Here is a 25,561-nt window from a genome sequence, read left to right as displayed (position 1 = left end):
TTTCTTTTTGGCTCCCTCCATATCTGTGTTATTCCATCTAGTCAAACAACTTAAAACAAAAAAAAAATAAGAGAAACCTGCAAATGCATCCATTCGGGAAGTGTGGTGTCCTCTGACAATAGTTCATAGCATATTACGATAAAAATGAAAACTTATCAGTGCATCTTAGTGCGACTCATTCTCCTTGTTCCAGCTGGTTTGACATGTAGAATGACAGAGACCGTGTCCACAGGACTGACTAGAGGTGAATAGTCAAGACCCAGGTGGACACATACACCCACACACACTCCATAGACAACATGTATATACCAAAACAATATCTTTTATTTGTAGTCCATCACCACAGCCCCGGCAGGCTATTCTGCACCAAAGCCAATGGAGAAACACATGACAAGCTTATACAATAGAGAAAAGAGAGGAAGTCAACTGGATGGTAAGCAGTATGTGTTTACATTTCCGCGTGTCTCACTCTGGACACCACACCTGCCTGACTAAATTTAACCAGATCTACCTAGCACTATTTCTATAATACCTGGCATACCTGCTGTGGCATTCAGCCAATCCTGTCCCATTCTGCTGACCATCGGGGGATTATTGCTGTGGGAATGATTATTACCCAGAGTCAACAAGAGTCAAAAAACAAAAGAGGAACACAACAGGAACAAGAAGAACACACATAGCACATCTGGGTATTAGCAATATTATTCACGCTGGCGGAAGTTGAGTCCTGAAAGTTTTGGAGCACAAAGTCAAATGTCATCCACAACTTGAAATGGACTGGAGATTATCATGGTGCTGCAAAGCTGCCAGGATCCTCGCACTTAATGTGGTGTTCTCAATGGTAAAACTAGAGAAAGAAGACGCTTTCTGCAGATGGTCCATGTTTGTGCTTTTTTAATAATACTATTATCTTAATGAGGTCATTGTTTGGTTTGTTATACACTGGAGTTACAAAGGAAATAAAATAGACTAAAATTTGAATAGCCCACCAATGGTAAACAGTACAGTATTTTTAGGGGGCGTTCCTCCCCCAATGAAAGTTGGGTAAGAGGAGTTGAGAGGTCACTGATAGAATGCCTATACATACAGACACATACATACATACCACACAAACATACAATCTGTCAAGCACGCAGACGCACTCTCACGTATATACTGTACAGAAACAGTCAAAACAATGGAGCGAGAAACAAGATGGATTTCCACTAAAGTCTTCACAAAGCACAAATTCTTCTTCCTTTCTCTTGTTCCATACCACTTTCGTGTGACAAATTTGTTTTTTGAGTTTGAAAAAAGTAGACATATACTGTAGCATCTCCACGCTGACTTTTAGTTAGGTTGATTCCTCTTTGATGTCATCTTTATAGTCAGATAATCAAAAAACACATGAACAGTTTCTGCGAAATTGATGCACAACAATCCCATACATTCTGAAGCTCATGAGTCAAAATTAAATGTTCTTGTGGCAAAGGTACTCCAATCTGGGCCTGTCCAAGTCTCCAGTGGAATAGTTCCCACAGGACATTACTAGGTGACTGGTTAGCTCCATTCTGTTCATTTTCAGGGTTTGTGTTGGATTAGAACATTCCAGGGCCCGGACTGAACCCCATGTCCATGTCACGTGGCCTCATCTGACCCCCCATCATCATTGTCTGCTGTGGGGGGCCGCCCATGCCCTGCAGTGACATCATCATGTTAGGTGACCCACCAGGACCTGGGTGGGCCATTTGTCTCCCCTGCATCATCCCTCCTGGACCCCCAGGGGACATCATCCTGTGCTGGGGGCCCATCATGCCTTGGCCCATGAATCCTGGTGGCCGCATCGAATTGTGGCCAGGGTTGCCCATTGGCATGTCTTGAGGGCCCATTCCACCACCAGGTCCCCCTGACATCCCCCCCATTCCCTGCATGGGCATCCCCATCCTTGGTGGACCATCGCCCATCATGCCCTGCATGGGAAAACCAGATGGGTGTGGTGGCTTCCCCCCGGGGTTGTCTCCTCCACCTCGAGGGAAGTATGACAGAGTCTGGCTGGGCTTCTCTGAAGGAATTATCCTGGACAGGTCAAACTCAGGAATGCCAGAAGCTCCCGGCCGCATTACCTCATGAAGATCTGCTTCACTGAATCCACCTTGCATGTTGTTGAATTCTGGCCCACCAGGGGTATTGGGCTTGCACATACCCCCATCACTCCCTCCCCCATGAGGCATGTTGCCCATCCGTCCTCCCATAGGTCCTCCCTCTCCCTGGAAGCCCATGGGGTGGCCAGGAAAACCTTGGGGACCAGGACCGTTGTGCGGGGAAAAGGGGCCTTGCTGGGAAGGGGACTGTGTGAGGGGATATCCCTGGCTGCGGTGAGGGTAACCCATGCGTCCCTGGGGCATCATTTGAGGGTTTGCCATGCCGGGATCTTGGGGATTTGGTGGTATCATCATACCATGGGGCATCATGCCTGGGCCCATGTTAGGGGCATTGGGAGAGGGCATCTGTGGTGGCATGCCATGGGAGAGAGGCTGTGATCCCATTGGATTCATACCAAGGGGGCTGAGGGCAGGCATGGGTCCAGCATTTCCAGGTCCCATCATACGTGGGTTGCCTTGGTGATTCATTGCCATACCTGTGAGCCGAAAAGCAGTTAATTTATATTGAGTGAACTGGTTAAGAGGGAAGACAATTGTAAATCAGCAATTTGAACTACAAATAAAACAAAATAGAAAATATTCGAGATGTCCTACCATTATTGTTCACGGAAGGCAGGTTGGGGGAGCGAGCTGGAGGCGAGTCATCATCAGAGCTGGCAACAGTCTTTATGGCATCATGGTAAAGTGGGGTAGAGCTGGGCATTGCAAACTTGGACATGCGTGACATCATGATGGAGAGAGGGTTCTGGGATAGTGTTGGTTCAGGGGGTATGGTGTATGGACTGCCAGACGGGACGTTGCCTGGGAGGGACATGGGACCAGATGGAGCCCCTGATGAGGGAGGGGCTGAGGGAGGGCCATTACCACCTGGGGATGACATGACAAAGGAACAATAGAAGGCAGAAATAGAAAGTTTTAATTCTTTGGAATAGTTTTTTTTTTTTTTTTAATTTCTGATGACAATAGTAACGGTGATACTGTGCAATATGTGAGGAACTTAGGGCTCAGTAAGATTATGTGGCCCTTAAATCATGTGGCCACAAGAGGGTGCCACTGGACCATATCACCCAACCCCACCCCTCAGACAGCAGTTAACTTGAAAGATAAATACACCTGATGGAAAGCCATCACATCTCCTTTATTTTATATTCAGTTTTATAGATCAGCTATGGTATTCAAGGTCAGAAAACCAAAATCAAATATTTTACATGAAATCCTATTACTGAGATAGAAAACTAATAATATTCATGAATTTATTTTAATTAAACATACATTTAAAAAGACAAGGAATCAAATACTGAAGGAAGAAGCAAAGGCTTGACGAGCACAGACATGTAGATATACGTACCTTGCTCCATGCCCCCCATCATGTTTGGTGAGGTGATACTTAGAGGAGGTTTGCCACCCTGAGGCGGTACTCCAGGACTTTGCATGGGTGGTTTTGGTGAAGAGGCCCATCCTGGAGAGGGGTTAGGAAGAGAAGGAGACCTCATATGAACAGGAGAGGCACCTGCTGAACCCATCATGGAGTGGGGAGACTTCATTGGTGCAGAAGCTTGAGGAGCTGGAGGAGCACTGGGGCCTGTGGGACCAGTGAGCATGCCAGCAAGTTGGGACGGTGTTTGAGGGGATTTAAGGTTTCCCGAGGGAGAGCCCATCATGGGGGACTGCACTTGCCTCAAAGGAGGGGACTTAAGGGGGTTAACACTAGGGGAGTTTCCCCCTCCTTGGACATTCAGATCTGCTGGCTTGCGGCCTCTCTGACCTTGTGTAGGTCCACCCGCAGAAGGGAGATGGTTAATGCGACCATTACCTCCTGTTGGTGTAGATCTGTGCTCAGGACCAAAGGCTTGGTCTGCATGTGGACCCCTCATTCCTCCAGGACCCCCAGGGTAGGGCCGTCCAGGCCCCATAGGAAAGTCACCTGACTGCGCCGGCTCAGGAAAGGGAGGACCCTGCATGGGCCTGCCTTGTGGGCCCATATTCTCCATTGGAGGTCCCCCACCTCCTCTCATTCTCAACATTTCATCAGGACTCATATTCATAGGGGGATCTCGTAGTTTGGAAGGGTGCATATGAGGTCCTGGCCCAGGGCCAGGCCCCATGCTAAACTCGGGGCCCATTTCCCTGCCACCCATTCCCTGGAGCCTTGAAGATGGGCTCATTGGGCCATCAACAGGCAGTCTGGGAAACATACCCATGCCATTTCCAGGTTCCATTCCACCTCTTTGGTGCCCCATCATCCTTTGCATGTCCATCATCATCCCAGCAGGGATGCCCTTCTCTCCACCCATTCCTTGGTGAAACATTGCTTCTTGGACTGACTGAGGGTTTGGAAAACGTTCTCCACGAGCCCCTGGACCAGGAAACATTCCCCCAGGTCCTCCAGGGAAGCCTCTTGCTTCTCCCATCCGTGGAGGCATATCATCAGGCCAGCCCATTCCAGGCCTTGGGGGTCCCTCCATCTCAGGATTCATCATACCAGAGAATCCAGGCATCCTCTGCATATGTGGGGGCATGCCCCTGGGGCCTGGGCCCATTCCCATCCGCTCCTGATAGTGCTCTGGTGGACCACCTGGTCCTCCCCACATCTCTCCTGGGCCCATCTGGTACGGAGGCGGGGGTCCTCGCATCATACCACGTGGACCATGGGGGTGCATCATCATATCTGGAGGAAGTGGCCGGTGTTGCATTTCTTGTTTCTTCCTCTTCTCTTCATAAAACTCTTGCTGTAGCTTTAACCAAGCCACCTGTTCTGGGGTCATCTGATCACTGTCTCCACAGCCACCTGGACCTCCCATATGTGGGCCCATTTCATCTTGTGGAAATGGGGGCATCTCCCTGGGACCATGAGATAGACCAAAGGGTGGACCTTGTGGACGGGGTCCTCCTGGTCCACCTGGTGGTCCGAGGCTCTGAGATTGTGCCATCATAGCCTGTAGCGGGCCCTGCTCAGACCTCCGTGGTGCACCATCAGGACCTCCATCATGAGGTCCACCATGAGACTGTGGGGGGCCAGGCTGTGGGGCGTCACGGTCATCAGGGAACAGCATGCGCTGAATATCTCGCAAAGTCTGCAGGGAGCGCTGCCGATGTTCCAGCTGTTCTTGGGACAGTCCCTCTGTGTTGGCCTCCATGTTCAGAAGCTCCTGGGCTATCTGTTGTTGTTGTTGCTGTTGGGGTGTCAGGCCTGCTCCACCAGAGCCGCCACCCTGCCCTCCTTCAACCGATGTTGGAGGGTTGAGGCCTGCCTCAGGTTGGGTGACAGGGGTCTGGTCAACTGGGGGTGTAGTGTTACTGGGGCTGCTGCCAGGAATATTTTTGGCTTCCATGACAGCAGAAGATGGCCCTTCCTGTGGAAGAACACCAGATTGGCTTCCTTGATTTGAAGTCTGGGGTGGGGCTGACTCTGTCATGCCAGGTAAGGACGGCTTGGATCCAGGCTGGTGGCTCTGGTCTTGGGCATGGGATAGGGGCTGTTGGGGAGGCTTTGAGTCGTTTCGTAGGACGTTTGCTGCATTGTTCTTCAAGAGAGAAGAGCAAAACTGGTTAAAGTTACAACAGTCAAGATAATGTTTTTGATGTTCTCTATATGTATGCATTTATGTGCCATAAAATGGGCATGTGTGTGTGTCTTTACCAAGAGGAGGTGAGCTTTGTCCTTGCTGTTGGAGATGTTTTTCATGTGGAAGGCAATGATGTTTTCTGTATGGCCAGTTAGAACCGCATCAGCTGCCCTGGGGACAAGTAGGCAGACAGTCAGGTACCACTCATCAAACACAATAGTATATGTGTGTGTACGTGTATTTAAGAGGTGGTAAGCTGGATGAATGAGTACTAGATGGGACCATGAAGGTAATGCCAAGGTCAATAGAATAAGCAAACTTTTGCATACACAATTTTCGCAGAGCATCCGCATCTTTGATCCCTAATTCCCAACAGAGAGTGCTAATCTAACCCAACCGTATACTCCCACTGAGAAACATACATGCTTGTGCAGATTTACACAACACATTTAGGCAATAACTGAGAAAGTTGTGGGGAGATGGAAGCATCTCAGTGCCATACACACAAACGGCTCCAACAAACATCAAAGACATCAAAAACCACAGAAGACCGGGGCACAAAGATATACTTACGGCAATTGCCATTGTTAGTAATTCCATTTAATTTTCAACTGCACTCCAACAAAGGATTTTGCTCTGGGTGTATATTTTTCTTATGTAAAAGTGTTGAGTAGATGATTTAATTAGCCTGTCTGAACATATTAATATTTAAAACAAGTATAGATAAACTTTAACTGTAAATACTTAAAGGCGTAACTTCGCACGAAGAGTCTGATTTCTTAATTTGGAAGATATTAGCAGTAATGTTAAGCTTCCTTACTTGTTTGCCATCTCTGTGGTGAAGACATAAACAAGTTTCGGGACTGGTTTCTGACCACTAGCAGGTTCTGTTGTGGAGCCTTGCCCTCCCAGTGTATTGTGGGAGGGTGTGGAGGAGCGACTTAGTCCGGCATTGGAGGTAGAATGTGTGACAGAGTCCTGGGGCTTCACATCACTGGAGTTGCAGTCTGCAAAGAGACAACCGGGAACAGCACGGCGTTAGGAGCAGCACAGGCTTATGGGAAATGTAGTTGGACTGAGTTGATCAGCAGAGTGACTACTACACATGCTTGGATGCACACGTTAACACACTTACTGAAGAATCCTTTATCATCTTCGTCACTTTCTCCCCCAGAGCACCAGTCAGCTCCACTGTACGGCTGCCTCCTCTCTGCCACACACATCCTCTTCACCCTGCTACTATCTGTAGAGACACACAAAACCATCGGTGAGCTCAGGCCTGACGCTGTGTCAGTGAAGCACTGCAAACGTGCCCCACTGTTGTTTTCTCAACTCAGATTGTGTTGTATACTCAAGAGAAAATAAAAATGTAACAAGATGGTCTGATAATACTGTGCTGCAGCAGGCCTTACCTTTCTCCTCACTGGTAGGTGTACCACTCTCTGGCTGCTCAAAGGACTCCACCGAGGTGCTTCTCTCCCTTTTGACTTTCACCTTGGAACTTGGCCCAGAGTTTAAGCCCTGGCCGTTCTTCAGCCCCATTCCCCCTGCAACATTTTGAGCCCCTTTAGAACCGAGGGTCTTGGGGTCACAGGGTGAGGGCTGTGATTGGTTGCCCGTGCTCCCTGGTTTACCCTGATTAGGCATTTTAGAGTCCATCTGGGCGGCAGTGGAGGGGGACATGACAGGAGGTGATCGTACCATGGCCTCCGTCTTAGGTTTAGGGCTGATAGGGAAGAGAACGCAGAAAAAGGGAGATCACAGGCAAAATCAACACAATCCCAACATTGAATCCAACATTTTCAAATAAATATGCTTGTAAAACTATGTATTTTTAAATAAACTTTAACACAACTGTTCACTTAAACCCATCTGAGATTCAACAAGACATTATTGGGACTTTAGAATGTTATGTTTTGTCTTCAACCGTCCATTTGAGAGGAATTTGTTTCCACTCATAAAACACAACAAGTGGAAACTGGGCATATCAAGCAAAATGGCTCTATATTAGCTCATCCAATAATCATGCAATGGAATTGGGTATAAACCAGACGAGAGGAGGGGAGCATACTGAGACAGCTGGCTATCCATGAGGTCTGATATTCCCCAGCAGCCAATTATAATATGTGCCCCTGTTACTCAATGTGGTACCAAGGAGGGGTGGTAGAGAGGACACTAAAAGGAGAATGTGATTGTTCTTTTTGCCCTCATTTTTCCATTTGCAACCACTAACACAATGTCATTAACAGCAATTGGGAAAGAAGCCTGCAAGGATAGATGCGTGTAAGGTTAGGTTACCGGTATTGGGAATTCATTGAACACAGATAAAGCTGGAACAGACTGCAGAGACGAGGGCCATGTACTAATGATGGCTGCTTACTAGTTATGAGACGATTCGTTTCAGGGAAGGAGGACACATCCAACTGGCAGAATATACCCATACCACACCCTAATATATCTTTCTCTGTCACTCTGTCACTCTCAAACGCACACACAGTTGTACACGCGGCACAAAAAACATATGCCCACATGTCCAAAAAATACAGCTACACAACTAGCACACTGTATGTACGCATGCAGACGCAGCTAGTAGAAAGAGAAGGCAAAGCCAGAGTTTTGGCAGTCCAGACAGCTGTTTCCAGAGGATCCAGAACCATGAGTCAGCAGGGAAAACCTCCAAGTACAATGTACTCCCTGACCCTAGAACAACTCTGGATCACATATCGAGACTTTTCAGGTAAATTAACAATGTTGAAGAAGCCGATTTGACATCTGCATCACACCTGGCCTGCATCTTGGCTTTATATGGCTTGGGTGAGGCAAAGTGCTAAGTTTCGACGTAATCACATTGCCAAGGCTTGATTTCACTACTGATCACATACCGTGTAGACTCACAACTAGCTACAGCTGCTCAATTGCTTCATAGTTAACGCTGATAAGTTCTCAGCCTTGGCCCTTGGCACAATGTACTCAAACTTAAATAGGTTTCCTCTAGATCACAGTGTTTCGGCAAACATGGAGGACAGAATGGCTGCTTGCTGTACTTCAATAGTTTAGATGGATCAAATTTCACCATGCGATTAATAAATAAAGGACCGCGGCTGACATTTTCTGTAGATTTACTCCAGAATGGCAAACAACACTGTGCACCGTGCAACCGATAAGATATGAGTATTTCATAGCATACCTAACACTAAGATGAGCAATGCTGCTCTGATTATTCTGCAAACAATCCTACAAGCCAAGGGACTGCTATAACTGGCTGCTTCTGTACTTGGCTTCAGGTTGCTTCTTTGTTTCAGATTTTAGAGTAAAAACTGGTTATTTCACTTCATTTCTGTTCTGAACAGAGAATCGTGTTAGGATACGTCGTCTGCTTCCGACTGTCAACAGCTTGTACGTCCCCAGTAAAGGCTGTTTAATTATTTAAGCTCAACGACACAATTTTAGGGTTCAGTCAATATTAGTAATAAACAACAGTGTTGTCTTTGACAAATAAGTCAACTGTCACAAACATGTACATTAGCTATTAGGGCAATCGGCTAAACGTGGTTCAGCTGAAAATTACCGTCTGCGCATTTAAAATTTAAAACGCCGCGCAGCTGTTCATAAGCAGTCTGGATTAAATGCATAACCATGATCAATATTTAGATCAGTGTTTGGCTCAGTAGGCTGTTAAAACAATCTGGATCTCAGTCGCACATTTACACACAGGCCGGAGCTTGGTCGTCGTTACCATGGCGACGCCAGGCCCACAAGCTGTCGGGCGTCGCGAGTCCACTCACCTTTGTGTGTTGGCGGACGGGGAGTTCTTTAACCTATTGGAGTGCATTGATGGGGCTCCCAGGACTACAGAACAAGGTGAAGTGATGAGCTGGTGAGGGCTGCCTGTGTGTGCGAGTGTCCCTTTTGTGCGCACGTTCCTGGAGCCAGGAACAGGATTCCCAAGGTTCGACAGGTTTCCCCGACCGTCTTTGGCCTCCTCTCTTTCTTTCTTCCCTCGCTCCTTCTTGAAATGTGTCGCTGCTGTACCTGCCGCCGCTGGCCTCTCCTCTTGGACCTCCAACATTCTCTCTATGTCCTTGTCTGTGTGAGTGTGTGCGCGCACGTGAGTGTGTACGTGTGTGTGCGTGTGTGTGTGTGTGTATGTGTGTGTGTGTGTGTAAGTGAGAAAGTGTGTAAAAACAATAACAATAGTCCGGGAGGCTTTTCTTGTTCAGGGTGTATTTATGAAATTCCCCCAAGGGGGCTTTCAACGGCCCTTGGGCACACTGTTGAGAAAAAAGAGAGAGAAAAAGGGAAAGTTAACAAAAGTGGAAACGGGGGCTGTGGTCTTAAACTGAAATTGAGACTCCTCTGAAAATGTTTTAGTATCAATCTTCAGGAGTATCATTTAAAGGTGGAGAAGCTGGACTTTTTTTCGTCCACAGTAGGGGTAACGTTTTTCAGGCCAAGGACCCCCAACCCAACGGATAGATTAAGACCCCCTCCCCTACCTATTATACGTGTTCTATATTAAAATCAGCCTAGTGCTATTTATAAATATACATTATCATTTTGCATTCGGTATTAACCTATTCAAATAATACACAGGCTCAAATATTCAATTTTATTTATTTCAAACATGTGCAACAGTTGGGTGTTTGAGGGGGGAAATTAATATTAACATGAAATATTTATATGAAAATGTCTAACCAACCAAAGTTTTTCGACCCCCCTGCAGTACCTGTTGAAGACCTACACGATACAATATCGATTCTGAACGTCTTAATATCGATTTTAAAAGAAAGGGTCACGTTTTGGGCCAATTCTGAACGACTTCCGCACCTTCGCTCGGCAAAGTGTCGACACTAAAGTAGGTAGGAGGTGAGCATGGAAACGCTATCACAATTCAAAGCTGACATTCGGAGGCGCTTTGGCTTTCAAATGGAAGAAGGAATTAACAAGCTGGACAAAGAGGACGCAGTCTACAAACTGTGTTTCACTCCGCTTAGATATTCAGGGAACAAAACCAACTTGCGAACTCATATAACGAGACACCACGAGCTACTAGCGTAGCAGCGGCTGCCGAAACCTGCCGATCCGAAGCAGACTACACTACTTACGCAATATGTATGCATAGGCATTATATTTTCACAATCTATTCAGTGTTTAAACAGTGACACACGTTTTTGTTCAGTGAAAAATTGTACTTTGAACTGTATTTTCACAATTAAGTGGCAAGAAACTTGACGCACCTTTTCTGTAAAAGTGCAATAACCCAGAAATGGATCATTTAAATTGATATTGTTTTTTGACTCAATTTGTCCAATGAATTATCACCGTCATCTGATGTACATAGATAGAACTTCTATTTTAACCTCCTGAGACCCACACATTTGTATGGAATGCATCTTAATTTCTTTAAAATAAGATTAAAATCTTTGGGTATTTGGGATTAGCAGGACCTAAGAATAATAATAAAAAAAAAAAAAAACATCTCTGAACTGGATGCAGGTTTTGTTAAAAAAAATTAGGTCAACACATAGGGATTTCAATTTAAATTTGCAAAAAAAAATATAAAACTGTTTATTTTTATGCAAAAGCAGAACTGGAAACGATGTGATCTCAACGTCCTCAAATGAGTACCTGTGGATTTCTTAAATTTGCATATCATATCAAACTAGAAAAGTTAATAAACAAGTGTACTGAGCCTTCGCTACAAGTACATGGCAAACAAAAGTATCTCCTTATGAGCACATTAGGCCTAAATGAAGCAGAATAAGCTGCAACAAACCTAAGACATAATGTCCCCATATGAGGACGGCGGGTCTCAGGATGTTAGCTGCATTTAAAAATGTTCAGTGAAATATGTAGAATATAGCAATATATCACGTTATCATAATATCGCAATATCGTATCGTATCGTGACTCAAGTATCGTGATACATATTGTGAAGGCAATACCCACCCCTAGTTCACAGCGACTTTGGTCAAAATCCAGCATAACATCAAGCTTTTTTTATGCAAAACATTTTAACATGAATCATAAATAGGAATAACAAAGTTGTGAACCACACCGTAGAATTTGTTTTTCCAGCCGAGATGTGTAAAATACGTGCTAGGAAAAACAACTTTAGAGGAACCAGCATCATCTACAGTCAAAGTATCGAGCCAAAGTTTAACCCAGACTTCACTGGAGCTAATAAAGTGTTTGGCATTAGCTCATTATTGATATGAAGTAGTGACAGGTACCAAGTAACCAGCATTATTGTCATTCCTAAAACATTAATATCTCTTTTGGGCTTAAACAATCTAACATCAGGTGAGTGAGTCCTTGACTCCACCAATTACTTGGAGGGGGGAGGATGTTGTGTGAAGTGTGGCAGTGGAACAGGAGAGCTACTACTGTGACCCGGATCACTGTATGTTTCTGCGTTGGTGAATGAGCGCAAGACTTGCATGAGAATAGTGTTCAAGAGAGCAACCCAGCCAGTCAGATTACATTGTCATCCTGAAAATATGTAGGAGCTCTTCCAAAAAAACTCAACATTGTAACTGGCTCCAGAGTTCCCCTTGGGAGAGGGAGGTGGGGAGTTTAAGGGGTTTTGAGGGAGGGGTGGGTGAGTGGTTGGGGGGGCGGGCGGGGGGGGGGGGCACTGGGAACCAGGAAAATACACAGACTCCTGCTACAGCAGCAACACTCGTCTCTCAGTGGCCTACGAGCGATGTGATTTACAACTGTCAGGGTCACTGCTGCGCACGAGCGGAGGCTGGCTTCTCCGCAGGAACAGAGGAGGCCTGTGTATCCAAATTAAACTGATTAGACTAACCTTCGAACATAAAAAACACACTGTGTGACATGGTGGTGCAGGTTCTTCAGAGAAGTGGGGAGAGGAGGGAGGGGGGGCTCATAACTGCATATTTATTTACAACAGAAGTGCCTGAAAGAACTCCTTTCTAAGTCAAACAACATGTTGCTATTCTGAGATGCAACATGCTTTGATACATAACTGAAGAAAGCAGGACCGCGGCACACAATTACCCAGGAGTGATTCTGCAGCCGTGACGCGGAGTCCACAGCGAGTAACAAAGAGCACAAGAGCATGAACGACACTATGAAGGTTGAGTTACATTTTTTTTGTCGAAATAATTATACACTATGAGGAGAGCAGGCATTCAGAGAGCAGCATGTCCTACATTTGACACCTCTTACACCGTTTCTGGAGTTACGGTTTTGTTCCTGCAGAGTTTGGATTAAAGGAAAGACAACAGCGCGTGAGGGGCGAAGAAACGGAAAGACGCAAAAAAGGGCAAGATTCTGCAGTTTGGTGCAGTTTAGTTTTTCGCAGTCATTAGGTGATTAAATGTGTTAAGTGTAGCGATGGCTGGTTCAAGTCGCAAGAGAAATGCCAAGCAGCCAATCTGAACCAAATCACTGTTAATAATAAGAGCGTACAAAATTGTATGTGGAAGACAGGGAAGAAAACTACGCGGACACAAGCCCACCTCCTTACGAGGCACATCTAAAATGTTAAGTCAAATCATAAGCAATTACGTTTACTACACGTTTACTTGAGGACACAATAAAATATAGTCCATGCAAAGAGCTTCAGTACAGATCTTTAACGCTGCGAGTGACAAAAGTTACAAAATGGCGAAAGGCAAGATTATGAATTATTATGGTTTACACCAGGTGTGTCAAACTCACTTCAATCCGGGGACCATATTTGATCTTAAGTGGGCCGGACCAATAAAATAACACAATTATAACCTATAAGTAATAACGACAGATTTTTTCTATTTGTTTTAGTGCAAAGAGGAACATGTACATTATGAGAATGTTTACATTTAATAAACTATCCTTTCAAAAGACATTTCTTAAGAAAAATAAGTGCAATTTGGGTACAGTGCTGTCTGTTCTTTAGTGCTGGGTCTCAGTGTTGTGTTCTGTCCACTTAAATCAGGGGTAGAAGTCTTTATCATCGAAAATCCTATGTAATTTTGTCAGATTAGACCCTCTGGTGGCCCGCGGGCCTCATGTTTGACACCTGTGGTGTGTACAAAGTAGCTAATGTGTGTCGTCTGTTCCAGCCCAAACTGTTTTGTACAAAAAGAAAGGTGGAACAGAAACGTGTGAGACGCTACTAACAGTTGAAATAACACATAAAAAAAGTCAAACCCTTTTCAACCACGCGACGAGCTCTTTACTCAGAGCACAGTGGACCTTTTAGCACAAGGTGTCATAGGCTAAAAATCTGGGTTTGGGCTCACAACAGAGAGGAGAATATAGACTGAAATGAGCGGGCTAATTGTCCACAGGTTGCTAAAGATTCCTTTGAAACATTTGTTTAGTTCGCTTGAGATACGGTAGCGCTCGTACTACATCAAAAGGAGCAGCCTCCTTCTTCATCCAACTAGTGCGAACGTCCTCGAGAGGTTTCATCCAGACCAAAAACCCAATCGCACACAAGTGCCTGCAAACAGCAGGGACTGTCAATCACTTGTTCCCTCCAATCGCATGCTAACGAGACACTAATTGGAGAGCTTGCTGACATGACTGACACAAGGAAGTGACACACATACACATCAGGTGCGCGTGCCGCAGTCAGCCACACACACACACACACAACAACAAAGCAACGCGGACACAATCAGACGTCTCCTCTTCTCGTAAAGACGCTCGACTGTCTACGACGGCGGAGTTAATAGGAAAAACGGCATAATGAGGTTCTCATATAAATACGAGGTTCCACATGAAAAAAAAAGGAGGGCAGAAAATTGTTCGATTCAATTAGACGTGGGGTTTCCAGTTGCGGGTGGCACTTAAAGGGAGCGTTTTATTTCATGCTTATGTAACAGTCATCGTAGCTGCCTGCTCGGAGAGTAGACCCGTCCCAGCTACGTCACCCAAATTCCTCTGAGGGAGTGGGAGGATTTATACCAATATAGTATCCACTAGTACACTCCACCAGTAACGTATGGGGACAGCAGCAAGAAAAGGACCTTGACCTTGCTGCCAACCTAGTCAAGAGGCTTAAATTTTTTTTGAAACAACACTACTACAAAAACATTTTTTTTTTTCCTCCCCCTTTTCAAAAAGAGAAACGCACGCAAACACGTACCATCTCTCCTCCCTCATCTCAGCCCTGCTGCTGCTGCCGCTGCTGCTGCTGCTGCTGGCTGTAAAAGGGCCTGCTGATGTTTCAGCCTTATTTATGCAAATCCCATTTTGCAGTTCAGTCACAATGGAGTATCGCTCTCTCTTTCTCGCTCTCCGGCTCCCCTACCCGCTCTCCGTCTGCTCGGCCTCCATCTCAAGAATTGCTTTAGCCCTTTATTTGTTCAGGGCAATATCAGAAGCATTATTTCCACCTCTCTTCGCAGTTTTCCGCGAGAACATACAAAGCCCGCGACCGTCAGCAATGAAATGTGAAACTGTCAAACGCGGGGGCCGCGTCGCTCAGACGCTCCAATTAAAGAGTCGACGCTTGGCAACAAACCCAGTATGGTATAGAATCGACAAAGCGTCAAAGTATCTTAAGATACAACTTTCAAAATTATTTAAAAATAAGGGTAAATCTTAAACAGTGAAATTGTTAAGTTTTTCAAAGAACTTCCAAACCACCTGCGTGTGAAGGTTTGCAGTAATTCCTGTGACTGAACTGAATGTGAAACTTTTTCTAGAGAGCGTGTTCAGTGTCTCTAAACGATAGTGAAACATCACTTACACAGCACTACTGAGCCGATGTTGACGAACATGCAGCCAAACACACACACACACACACACGACAAAAGGGCGACACAACAAACCCAAACTTTTCATTGTTTAGAAATAAAACATGCCATTTAGCTTTAAATCAATTACTAGTAAACCTAAATTGTTATTGAAACCTTTCTCATCAAACTAGTAGTTAGTATGGTGTCTGATTTTTTTGTTTTAACAACTGATAGGTGAAGCTATGTCTTTGTGCATAACCTGTTTCATTACCACTTCCTTAACACACCTATCATGCTAGATAAGAAGCAACTTCCTGATGAATGAACAAATGAACGAACGAACTAAACGAATTACACTTGGGGGAAATTTTGTTAATCATCCACTAAGCAAACAGGCTTGTTGGACATCGCGAACGCTCCGGTTGTGCGCTGGCTGCGGAAACACCTGCACGCTCACCTGTTGAGGTGACTTCCTGAGAAAACTGTCCCGACACGCCACACCCTGCCCCACACTCATGAGTCGCACTCGGCACACGCAGAATGCGAGGAATGCAGAGAGTCACTAAAGATAGAGCCGTGACGCCGCGGATCTAACATTTGACATAATATATCTCGAGCGACGGGAACAAGGTCGCTCACATGTGAACACCGGGCTGTGACGGGGCTCCTGTTACAAATGAAACCAAGCAAATATTTACTTTATTTTGAGCACTGGAGCTTTTCTGCATTCTCCCAAAAACTATTAACCGCTCCCAGTGGATGCATATCTCCATCTTATCCGAGCCTCCTCCTCCCCGCTCACTGTGCTACGCGACCACCAGCCGTCTCTCCACAACAACCCCCCCCCCATCCTCCGTGCATCTTCTCCTCTGGCTGGCAGACGATGTCCCTCCGTCCCCGGGGAGTCCGACATGTGCGTAATGTCACATTCTGTCATATCACGTCGCGGCGACAGAAGCCTCGCCACGTCCGTCACAATGATGGAAGTGGCAACGAAAACAGGAGGATGGGAAAGGAGCGCGATACAGATTTACCAGTACCACTTATTACACAAGTCGCGGATGGGTGTCTACATCTTGGATGCACACACACACACGCACAGCTGACTCACTAGTGACACATCTGCTGGCGTAGCTCGGGCACGGTGCCATGTGTGGGGCCGAGCTCCGGCAGCAGGACTGGCAATCAGCACTCTGGGCCGCTCTGATCTCCGTCTCACACACTTCATCCTGCACTTCCATCTCTGTCCATCTGCCCTCTGTCTCCGCATCTCTGGCTAAGTGGGTGTGTCTTGCACAGGGGCGCGCGCACACACACACACGCTCGCTAACCTTTCTGCTGAATACAATGCAAGACAAAGAAATTGGGCTGGCAACAATGTGCCATTATTTCTCTAACACAACAAGCGTGGGTACAAATTAGAGTGTGCCGGTATCAAATGGCGACGGCAAGATTATCGTCAGAAATATCACGATTAAAGGGGTTTGGTGATATTCCACGCTTCTCTAACAGACACGGGGTTCATCTCTATCAAGAATGATGTCTGGAGAAGCATTAAAATAAATAAAGATTAAAAAAAAAACATACAAGAGGACTGTCGGTTCAGAGAAGACACTTTAGGCGTGTTAGTAAATGCCGCAGTGTGTTTGCGTTTACACATTCAAGTTGAAAATTTCTATTGGCTTTAAATATCCCAGACACTTGCTAATGTACATAAATTGCACCAGCGCTGGACAATGGCACAGTCACACATTCAACCCCCGCGTAACAGTAACACCAGAAGCGTGTAACAAACCGAGTCTTGGGTCTCATCCTTCTCCGCTGGTTGGGGGGGAAGAGCAAGCGACCAAAAAATCTAAAAACAAGACCGGAGCAGGAGCCAGTCTGTGAAGCCACTACGCCATGGGAGCAGTCTGGGTAATAACTTACAATGGAAAATTCCGCCTGTAATTAATGGTATGTAGAGTATGTGATTCAAAAAGAGGGAGTAATGATGCTTCAATTTAACTTTGGCTGCAGCTGCTTCTACGGTTGTATTTAGTCCTATTTTACAGTTGGTAATAATATTTTTTTTTATTTATGAAGCACTTTTCATTTCATCTTTTTTTCAGAGAAAAGTAAAAACCAGAACGAGCTGTGGGATCAGATCGGCACTTGGTTTTGGCAGACATTAGTTGGGCATCGATTGGGAATATTCAGTTTTTTCTGGTTTAGGTAAATGTGGCTAAAATGTAACAAATTTGATTTCAGCTCTGAAAAGGACGACATTTTAAAAAATAAGAGCGAGACCGACTGTTAGTTGGTGCGACACAATGCAGCCAATTAACAGTTAGTGGTCACTCTCCGGGTCAGCTGTATTTCTGATCCAGTCCAATTATCCTGCGCTCTGTTTCAAACTGGTTGTGAATCGTTACGGATCCGTTTTGTGTTAGGCCTTTTTTTTTTTCAGGTTATAACAGGTTTTCTACATGATCAAAATTCTGCAGACTTCTAGGAGAAATGGTAATTAAGGCAGGAGAGCTGTGTTGTGTTAAGATGCAGTGATATTATCATTATATATTAAAAAAAAAGCACTGCTTTGTGCAAGTGCATGTGCACGTACGCATGTTTTACCCAACAGCTTGTTTTAACTCAACTGAAGCTTAAATCAGAAGTCGAACAGAAGCACCACTCGCTTAAAAGAAAGTCTTCTGCCCTCTGTGCAGACCCCTTCTTTCCAGCCTTCCCTTGACCGTGCTCTCTGGTCCGTGACTCCCTCCCTCCATCCGGACGGTCGCTCCCACACTCGGGCCACATTCCTCCCTTGCTCATGCTGGGAGGACGTCTCCCTGTGAGTAAAAGCACTGTGGGAAATCCCAACGGCCGGGCCTTTCAGAGGCCGTGCAGAGAGCATTGAGGTAAATGTAAATGAAATTTGTGTTCCCTTCTCTAAAGTCGTCGCTCGTTAACCTCTTAGCGCGAGCAGCAGCATCACCGATGTCTTCGCAAAGACACGAACGAAACCGACTTGCCTCTCGACCTGCTGTCACGCGCCGACGAGGAGAACTATATTTTACTCAAGGAAGCGCACGGAGAATCCACTGGATGTTGTATCCGCTCTCCTTTATCGGACGATAAAATTAGCAATTTGGAGAGAATATAAGCCAGATTGTGTCCCTGAAATACCTCCATTTACACTGGTGTGTCACTCCCAAGGAATTTTAAACACACTGGCTAAGACCTCCCCAATTAAATATACAGGCGCAGCGCAACGTGCACACACACATACTCGTACTGGTGCGCAGAGGAATAAGCACATGCGGCAGTACTTAGCCATCCTAATCATGTCCGAGATGCACTGAAAAGTGCGCCTCAAGTTTATGGCATGTAATGTTCCCATGAGTCAGAGCTTACTCGTGTGCGTTACCGTCTGAGCCTCCTTGAGGTTCCTCCGAAACTATGCACGCAGCGCGACGTGTCTGCCCTGCTAAGACTCGTAATATGTTGAGACCCTACAGCATAATGCCCACGTACGCCAAGCAAACCAAATCAACGCCGACACCCTTTAATCCCGATATTAGAGACACGCTTCCTCTCACCCTTTTCACGAAAGAGGAGATTATAATGTAGCTACAGTCGCTCTTTATTGTCTCGACTCACCATCTTTGCGAAGCTTTAATAGCTGCTCTCAAAACTTTCGACGGTGGCGGGAATTAGTTCGCAATTACTATTTTCATATCGATTAAACTCTGGGTGGAAGAAATTTATTAATTGAGAAACAACCCGTTCACTTCCTTTGTCTAATAAAAACAGAAATGAGTGATCATCAATTAATAGGCCAGTTATTTATTTGATTATTCAATTAAGCTTCTGGTCGCGGCCAAATAAATTGGAAAATATACAGTTGCCAAACTATTATCTGGTGATCAACTTCTCGATTAGAGCGCTGATTGCTTCTGCCCTGCACACAACATTCAGCGCCCTCGAAGCTTTGCCTGTTCTCCGCGAGCTGATCTAAAAGACTAGGACCCACCCAGCATTTATCAGGAGCTCAACAGAAGAACATGCTGCATTAAACTACGAGATGCTCCCACTTTTTTTTCCGCTGACAGTTTACGTCAAAGAGCCCCTGAAAATGAAGACTTGACGCGGCGGATCGACGCTCGAGAAATTGCCCAGCGAACACCAAATTAAAACCGAGAGTTTTATGGTAGCGGATGCTTCTTCCTGTTGGATAAACTGCATAGACAAGGGTAAGTATATAAAAATATTAAGCAGCCAAAAAAAATAAATAAATAAATAAACAAATAAATCCAGGAAAGCGTAGCGGCCAAAATCTCAACAGCCTGATTGTGTCGGACAGATGTTCGCTCTGTAAACTAAGTCTGACAACAGACAGTCTGGTGGCTGGAGAGGACCTCAGCCAGACGTGTGGCTTTCCGCCACACGTCTGGCTGGATAGTTGAGGTGGCTGCGGAGAAGCGAAGGATTCACAGGTTCCTCCCGAGAGCGACTCGGCTCGAGGAGACCCCTCGTCTCGCAGCGGCCCGTCTGTGCCATAACTGTCAATCACGGCGCAGGAACATGGAAGCAGATTGATTGGTACATTCTGACTCAGCCAGACACATCCCTGAGGATCTTGTATGGGCAACAATCCCGTCGCACATCCGCACACATGAGACCGCGACCTCCTACGCCGAACAGATACGAAACCCTGCTATTAGAAAAACACATTAAATACATACACAGCTGTTCGGAGAGGCACGCTAGGCTGTAAACATTAACGAGAACTGCCGCAATTTATCTTTCCCGCGTTTGTTGCTGACGACTGATCGCTAAAAATCACAGCACAGAAATTGATTAAATAAATTAACTAAACACAACTAATTTTCTTGTACTTGCTGAAACGGTTTGTGGTATGAATGACTTGGGGCCGAGCAGTAGATAATTGGGCCATTTCATCTACTGAAAAGACTTCAGGCTTGTGCTTAAACAACCACTCCCATAAAGACTGGGCCTTGTTTATTTAACATTTAGATTCTTTGCATTATTTTAAAACCATAACACAATCCCAATGCATCTTTGCTGTATTATCGTCATTACTGGCCAATTCTTTCTTACAATTTGACTTTTTCCTCACTATAAATGCTAATTCTGATCCTTCAATTGATAACTTTCCTTAATCCATTTTTTTCTTTCACAAAGAATCTGTGCGTACAATTCATTGTTGACCAGTTACTTATTTTTATTATGTTGTGTTTAGAAGAAGCTTTATAAATAAATACGTGGTCAAAAGTCACATTAATGTGAATCAGTCACGTCTGACTAATACCTTAACAGATTGATGACGTCGCTACAGACGCCAATACACATCCAACGCATCAGATCAGATCGATACATCTAATGACACGTGGTTGAGGGAAACCGCTGATCAGTAAATCAATAGAAAACCACAGAAATCAAAAGTTTATTCTACTATTGATCTGCTAATAACTTTTACAATCATGTCAAACTATCTTATACAAATTAGGAATGAAAGGCGTCGTCTATCAGGCCACGGTGGCTACATTAAAAATATATTTTTAATTTTCTCTTTGAATATAATTTGTGAAATACGTATGTTTATACATTATATGTTTCATATTCTGAGCAGAACATGAAAAACAGACTATTGGAGTTAATTCATTTGATACCCATAGAGTGAATACCAACCACCTGTACGGAAGTTTTATTGCTCCATGGTTCTATAGTAATATAATTCAGTGACACTTTTCCAACGCTCGCCAAAAAGTGCACAAATACACCAAAAATGCATAACTGAATATTCTCCGTTTATACTGCATCCCTCGGGGAATCCTACATAATTTCTGTACTACGGAGGCCTGACTGCTCTAAGACTCATTCAGCGGATGTATTGAAATTCCGTAATGAATTGTGAATGGACGTCTTTGTCAGAAAACCAGGTGAATGGAAAACTGATATGTTTGATTAACATAAATCCTTCCTACTTTATGAGAACCATCACGCAAAATAAAATAAATAAATAAAAAAACACGCAGATGCTACAGAGTGAAAATAAACATTTCAACCAACAGAAAAACAGACAAGGGTCTAATCTACTGTATGACTGGGTGGTGGGGACGGGAGGGGGGGTCCCCCCACACCACCCACCACACAGGCGAAGACACAAACCTTTGCAACATTCCCTCTGTGTCATACACAACACAAGCGTTGTGAGTTTTAATTAGAAAACCCATGAAGAAAACAAACGCGGGGAAACATGAGAGGGCGACAGACTGAGGCAAAAATAAATCCTTTGCCGCTTCACATCAATATCCATTTCCCCGCATCCTTCACCTCGGCTGTGGTTTTGGGTTTAACACGCGCCGGACTAGATAGCAGACGGACAAACAAACAGCGCGCGGCGGCGTTCTCAGTGAGAGCGCCCTGACCGCGGCGTGTCCTCAGCGTGTGCAGATCAGAGGATGAGACCAAACACAGCGCTGATAGTCCAGTCCCCCCCCCCGAGAGCATCAGCAGCGGCTGAACGGTGCAACTGCTCCACGATTCAAGCGTCTCTCATCAGAATGCGGGCACTTCCGCAGATAAATGTCAAACAGATAGTGACCAACATTGGGAAGAGCCCGCGCCTGGCTTTGTTACGGTCGCGTCACGGGAGCGTTAAGCTATCAATTTGTGGCACCGGTTAGTCTTTGATATCCGCGTTTGTTGCTACGCCGAGATGGCCGATGCATTAAAAAAATAAAAATTGAAAATTAAAATGTGGAAAATGCATGAAATGATAGACAAAAAAAACAGAAACATGGGCATCTTAAACAAAGAGACTGTGTCCAAAAATCGGGTGCCTTGTTCACTCGGTCACACGTCCGTGCGGTGAGACGTAAACACTTTCATGGACATTATTTTGGGATTTATAAAAAACATAACACGCTTCAGGAATTCACGAGGATTTAACAAACTGCTGCACGTATAGAGCGATTTCCTGCACAGCCCTTATGATCCTGATCCTGCCATGTGTTGTGGTATTCGCTCCATGTTAACGAAAGGAATAGGGGTATTTATATGCAGTCTGTCGTGTGTGTCTCAAAAGTGTGTGTGATACAGTGTGAAGCAAAACAAATAGTAATAAAAAAATATTTTTTTAAAAAAAGGAGTTGAGCTGGGTTACCTCAGAAGCCCCCCTGCCCTTTCAGCAGGGCCTCATATGGAGAACCAGGCCTCAGGTCCCCTGGGCACTGATGTCTGTTCTCCACTCGACTCCTCCCAGTCAGCCACGGAGGCTGTGCAGGAACCCGGGCCCACTCACGACAACCTACAGCCACAAGTCATTCACACCTGGAAACAGAGGGAGAAGAACTTTGCTCATCGGGTGAAGCGCCAGACAAGCGAGCGGGGCAAGGAAAAGCACTCAGTCGTCCGTGTTGACAAGACCAGCGTGTACTAAACACATAACCGGCGCAAGGCAGGGGTCATTAGGGGCTCCGGTAACAGTGCACGCGCGCCTTTTTAACCCAGACACTCATTTATACTTCAGTTATCGACTGGTGTACACATGAGGGAGTACAAGGCGGCCTGTGATACTCCACGAAGAGGCTCCTCGCCTACTCTTCATCCTAGGCGACTTTCTCTCAGAAGTAGTGAGCACGGGAAAAGCCATATAATACGAAACGGCACAAAGGCAACGCAACAGATATGCATTAACGGCACACCGGCAGTGTTGCCTAGCAATTGAAGAGAGACCTGCACAAAAAGAGGACGGTCTTTGGTTCGGTCTGAGCAACTGGTAGCTAAAACTGTCAACGGCAAACACACTGAAGCCTTCGCCGCAAAGTCACTCCGGAAAACAGGACCAGGTCAAGGTGCTGAGATCTCATTAAACCCCCCCCCCCCCCCCCCCCACATGTTAAACACACGTCTCGGAATTTTTTCTAATCTGTGCAAAATGTTAAAATAAACAGAAACTAACTATTTGCACCCATTTGTTTGATAAAAGGCACGAAAAGCGAGCGAGCTCCCTGGATTCCCAGGTGACTTGATGCCTTTAACTTTCCGCTCCAAGACCTGTGGATTTATTTATTATTTTCTTTTCCACCCCTCCACTCCACTCCACTCCACTCACGAGTCAAGTTAAACCAGATTGGTAAAAATGTAAAAGAGTGAACACACTGTTTAGCTGCTCTCTCTCTCTGGTTCTTGCCAAAGGTAGCACAATGCCACAAGTTACTCGCAAACGGGCCTACTCGAGGAAGTCGTCCCTAAAATACACACAGACATGTACAAAGCAAAAAAAAAAAACCCTGCAAATAAACCTAAAGCACACAGCGGCTTCAGGGACTAGACTTTCTCCCCCCCCTTCTGAAATCTCAGCGCCTCACTGGACAACTCTTGGCGGACAAAGTAATTCCATGGCGCTTGAAAACTCCAGGAACTTTTTTTTTTTTTTTTTCCTTTTTCCTAAAAGAAGTTGTTCCTGTTTCGCCAGAGAACTGGTGGTGGAGGTGGCGGTGGTGGTGGTGGTGCTGGTGGAGGTGGTGTTGCTGGTGGTGGAGGTGGGGGGAGGGAAGGGAGGACTTCAGCACTCGCATTCATGGAGCCTCGGCCAGCGCAAACAAAGTCTTCCCCGAAGAGGGAGGCAGTGGACGGCGGCTCGGAGGCGAAGAACAACGACGTCGGCCACAAGCGCACACACGCACGCTCACATACACATACACGCACACACACACGCGCGCACACTCACCAAAAAAAAAAAAAAAAAAAAAAAAAAAAAAGGAAAACACACACATACAAGATGGGATTCATTTCAGGGCTTTGTTTGTTAATAAAACAACTCAGGCCCGCCTTGGGCAAACCTTCATTTCCAAGTTGTGCTCGCTCCGTTAACAATGTAACAATTAAATCGCTCGGCAGATGATAGGGCTGGCCGACACAATCACCAGCAGAGGCCTGTAATCTCGCTACGCGTTTATAAAATCATACCCAAACACATTTTTATTTAAATAAAGGGGAAATACAATACCAACGGTGTGGCGCTCCCGAAGAATGCAGAACATGCATGCTGCATTGTATCCCTTTTTCATTTTCACGAAGCACGGGCGGTCCTCCAGTATAATGGGGTAAAAACCAATATTTCTCCGCGGGTTTCACACCACGCCGAAAACATCGTGAATAATCCGCTTTTGTTGCGCTGGAGGGTGGGTGGCAAAAAACACCAAAAAAAAAAAAAAAAAAACAAAAACAAAAAAAAAAAAAAAAAAAAACAAAAACGGCGTTTACGGTTCAAATTGTGCTCGCTGTCTGCCAGGCCAGACGCGACGTGGGTTTAGGTAGGCAGCCTTCGGGGACAGAGGCAGAGAAGAACGGATACCGGAGTGAGATGTCCCCGGGAGGAGGACCCGCGTGTGCCCGCTGCCAGGAGGCGAGCCGTGCTACCGACACTTTCCAGCTAGATGCGAAAAAGGGGAACACTCACCTGGGATGTTGGCTTAATTTCCGCTCTTCCCGGGCGACGAATTAACACCCGCACACTTATCAAATCACAACATTTTCACGGCAACATTATAAAATAGGAATACGTCTCCCCCCCTTTCGCCCGAGATTTCCAGTGGTCCTACTCCATTACATCCCAGTCAAGATTTCCTGTCGTCGCTCACACCCCCCCTCCGTTCCAGCGCGATGGTTTAGCCCAAATTCTAAGTAGCAATTCTAGGTCAGGTCTGTGTGCCAGTGTCGGACTCAGCCGAGAGACGCCAATGTCCGGCTCCATGTGGCACGGCAAATTCGGCGAAGATGCACGCAAACCCGAAGGAGAGGACACGCTCGTATTCAAAAAAATATGCTTTTCAGTGTGCAGAGTAACACTTTCAGAACAGTAGTAGTACCTGGAACTTCCCCACGTCAATGCACACGTAGGCGTAGCCAAGCATCAAACTTTGTGGAAGTTGTCAGGAAATAGTTTGAAGTGCTCGTGCACCCTTTGTGCCCGGTTAGCTAACCGATTAGTCGAATCGACATCTTTTTTTAGTTGATGGAAATGTTTTATTTTCCAGCTGCTTTAACCATACATGTTTTTTTTTTCCACACACAGTTCAAGATGTCACTTTGGGAATCTAACTTAAGGTAGTATAGATCCAGCTGTTAATACTGATATAACTACAGT

General features: G+C 45.5%; 1 protein-coding gene across 4 annotated transcripts; it reads right to left on the bottom strand.

Annotated features, from left to right (window-relative positions):
* Nucleotides 1-302: 302 nt before the first annotated feature.
* On the bottom strand, nt 303-25,046 carry bcl9 (BCL9 transcription coactivator). Of its 4 annotated transcripts, none has more exons than XM_047601012.1 (10): nt 24,875-25,046; nt 22,574-22,740; nt 9,493-9,978; nt 7,120-7,433; nt 6,843-6,950; nt 6,528-6,714; nt 5,782-5,878; nt 3,490-5,665; nt 2,736-3,008; nt 303-2,617 (listed from the first exon to the last, which is right to left on the bottom strand). In XM_047601012.1, the coding sequence occupies exons 3-10, from the start codon at nt 9,774-9,776 to the stop codon at nt 1,578-1,580; spliced, it is 4,479 nt and encodes a 1,492-aa protein (XP_047456968.1). In that variant the 5' UTR covers nt 9,777-9,978; nt 22,574-22,740; nt 24,875-25,046; the 3' UTR covers nt 303-1,577. The 4 variants fall into 4 exon arrangements, with proteins under 4 accessions (XP_047456968.1, XP_047456970.1, XP_047456971.1 ...); XM_047601014.1 differs by lacking the exon at nt 24,875-25,046 and adding an exon at nt 24,422-24,861; XM_047601015.1 differs by lacking the exon at nt 22,574-22,740.
* Nucleotides 25,047-25,561: the final 515 nt, after the last annotated feature.

Source organism: Mugil cephalus, chromosome 12, assembly GCF_022458985.1.
Source record: "Mugil cephalus isolate CIBA_MC_2020 chromosome 12, CIBA_Mcephalus_1.1, whole genome shotgun sequence".
In the NCBI taxonomy this organism is placed as follows: domain Eukaryota; kingdom Metazoa; phylum Chordata; class Actinopteri; order Mugiliformes; family Mugilidae; genus Mugil; species Mugil cephalus.
Note: the sequence above shows the minus strand (reverse complement) of the source record. Positions and strands in the feature narration are given on the sequence as shown.

Excerpts from the sequence above, each read along its gene's own strand:
- bcl9 (XM_047601012.1), bottom strand. The coding sequence starts at position 9,776 with ATGTTGGAGGTCCAAGAGGAGAGGCCAGCGGCGGCAGGTACAGCAGCG. Across the intron at positions 6,715-6,842 it reads AGATGATAAAGGATTCTTCA|ACTGCAACTCCAGTGATGTG; the intron begins GTAAGTGTGTTA and ends GTCTCTTTGCAG. Across the intron at positions 5,879-6,527 it reads ACCACAGAGATGGCAAACAA|GGCAGCTGATGCGGTTCTAA; the intron begins GTAAGGAAGCTT and ends ACTTGTCCCCAG.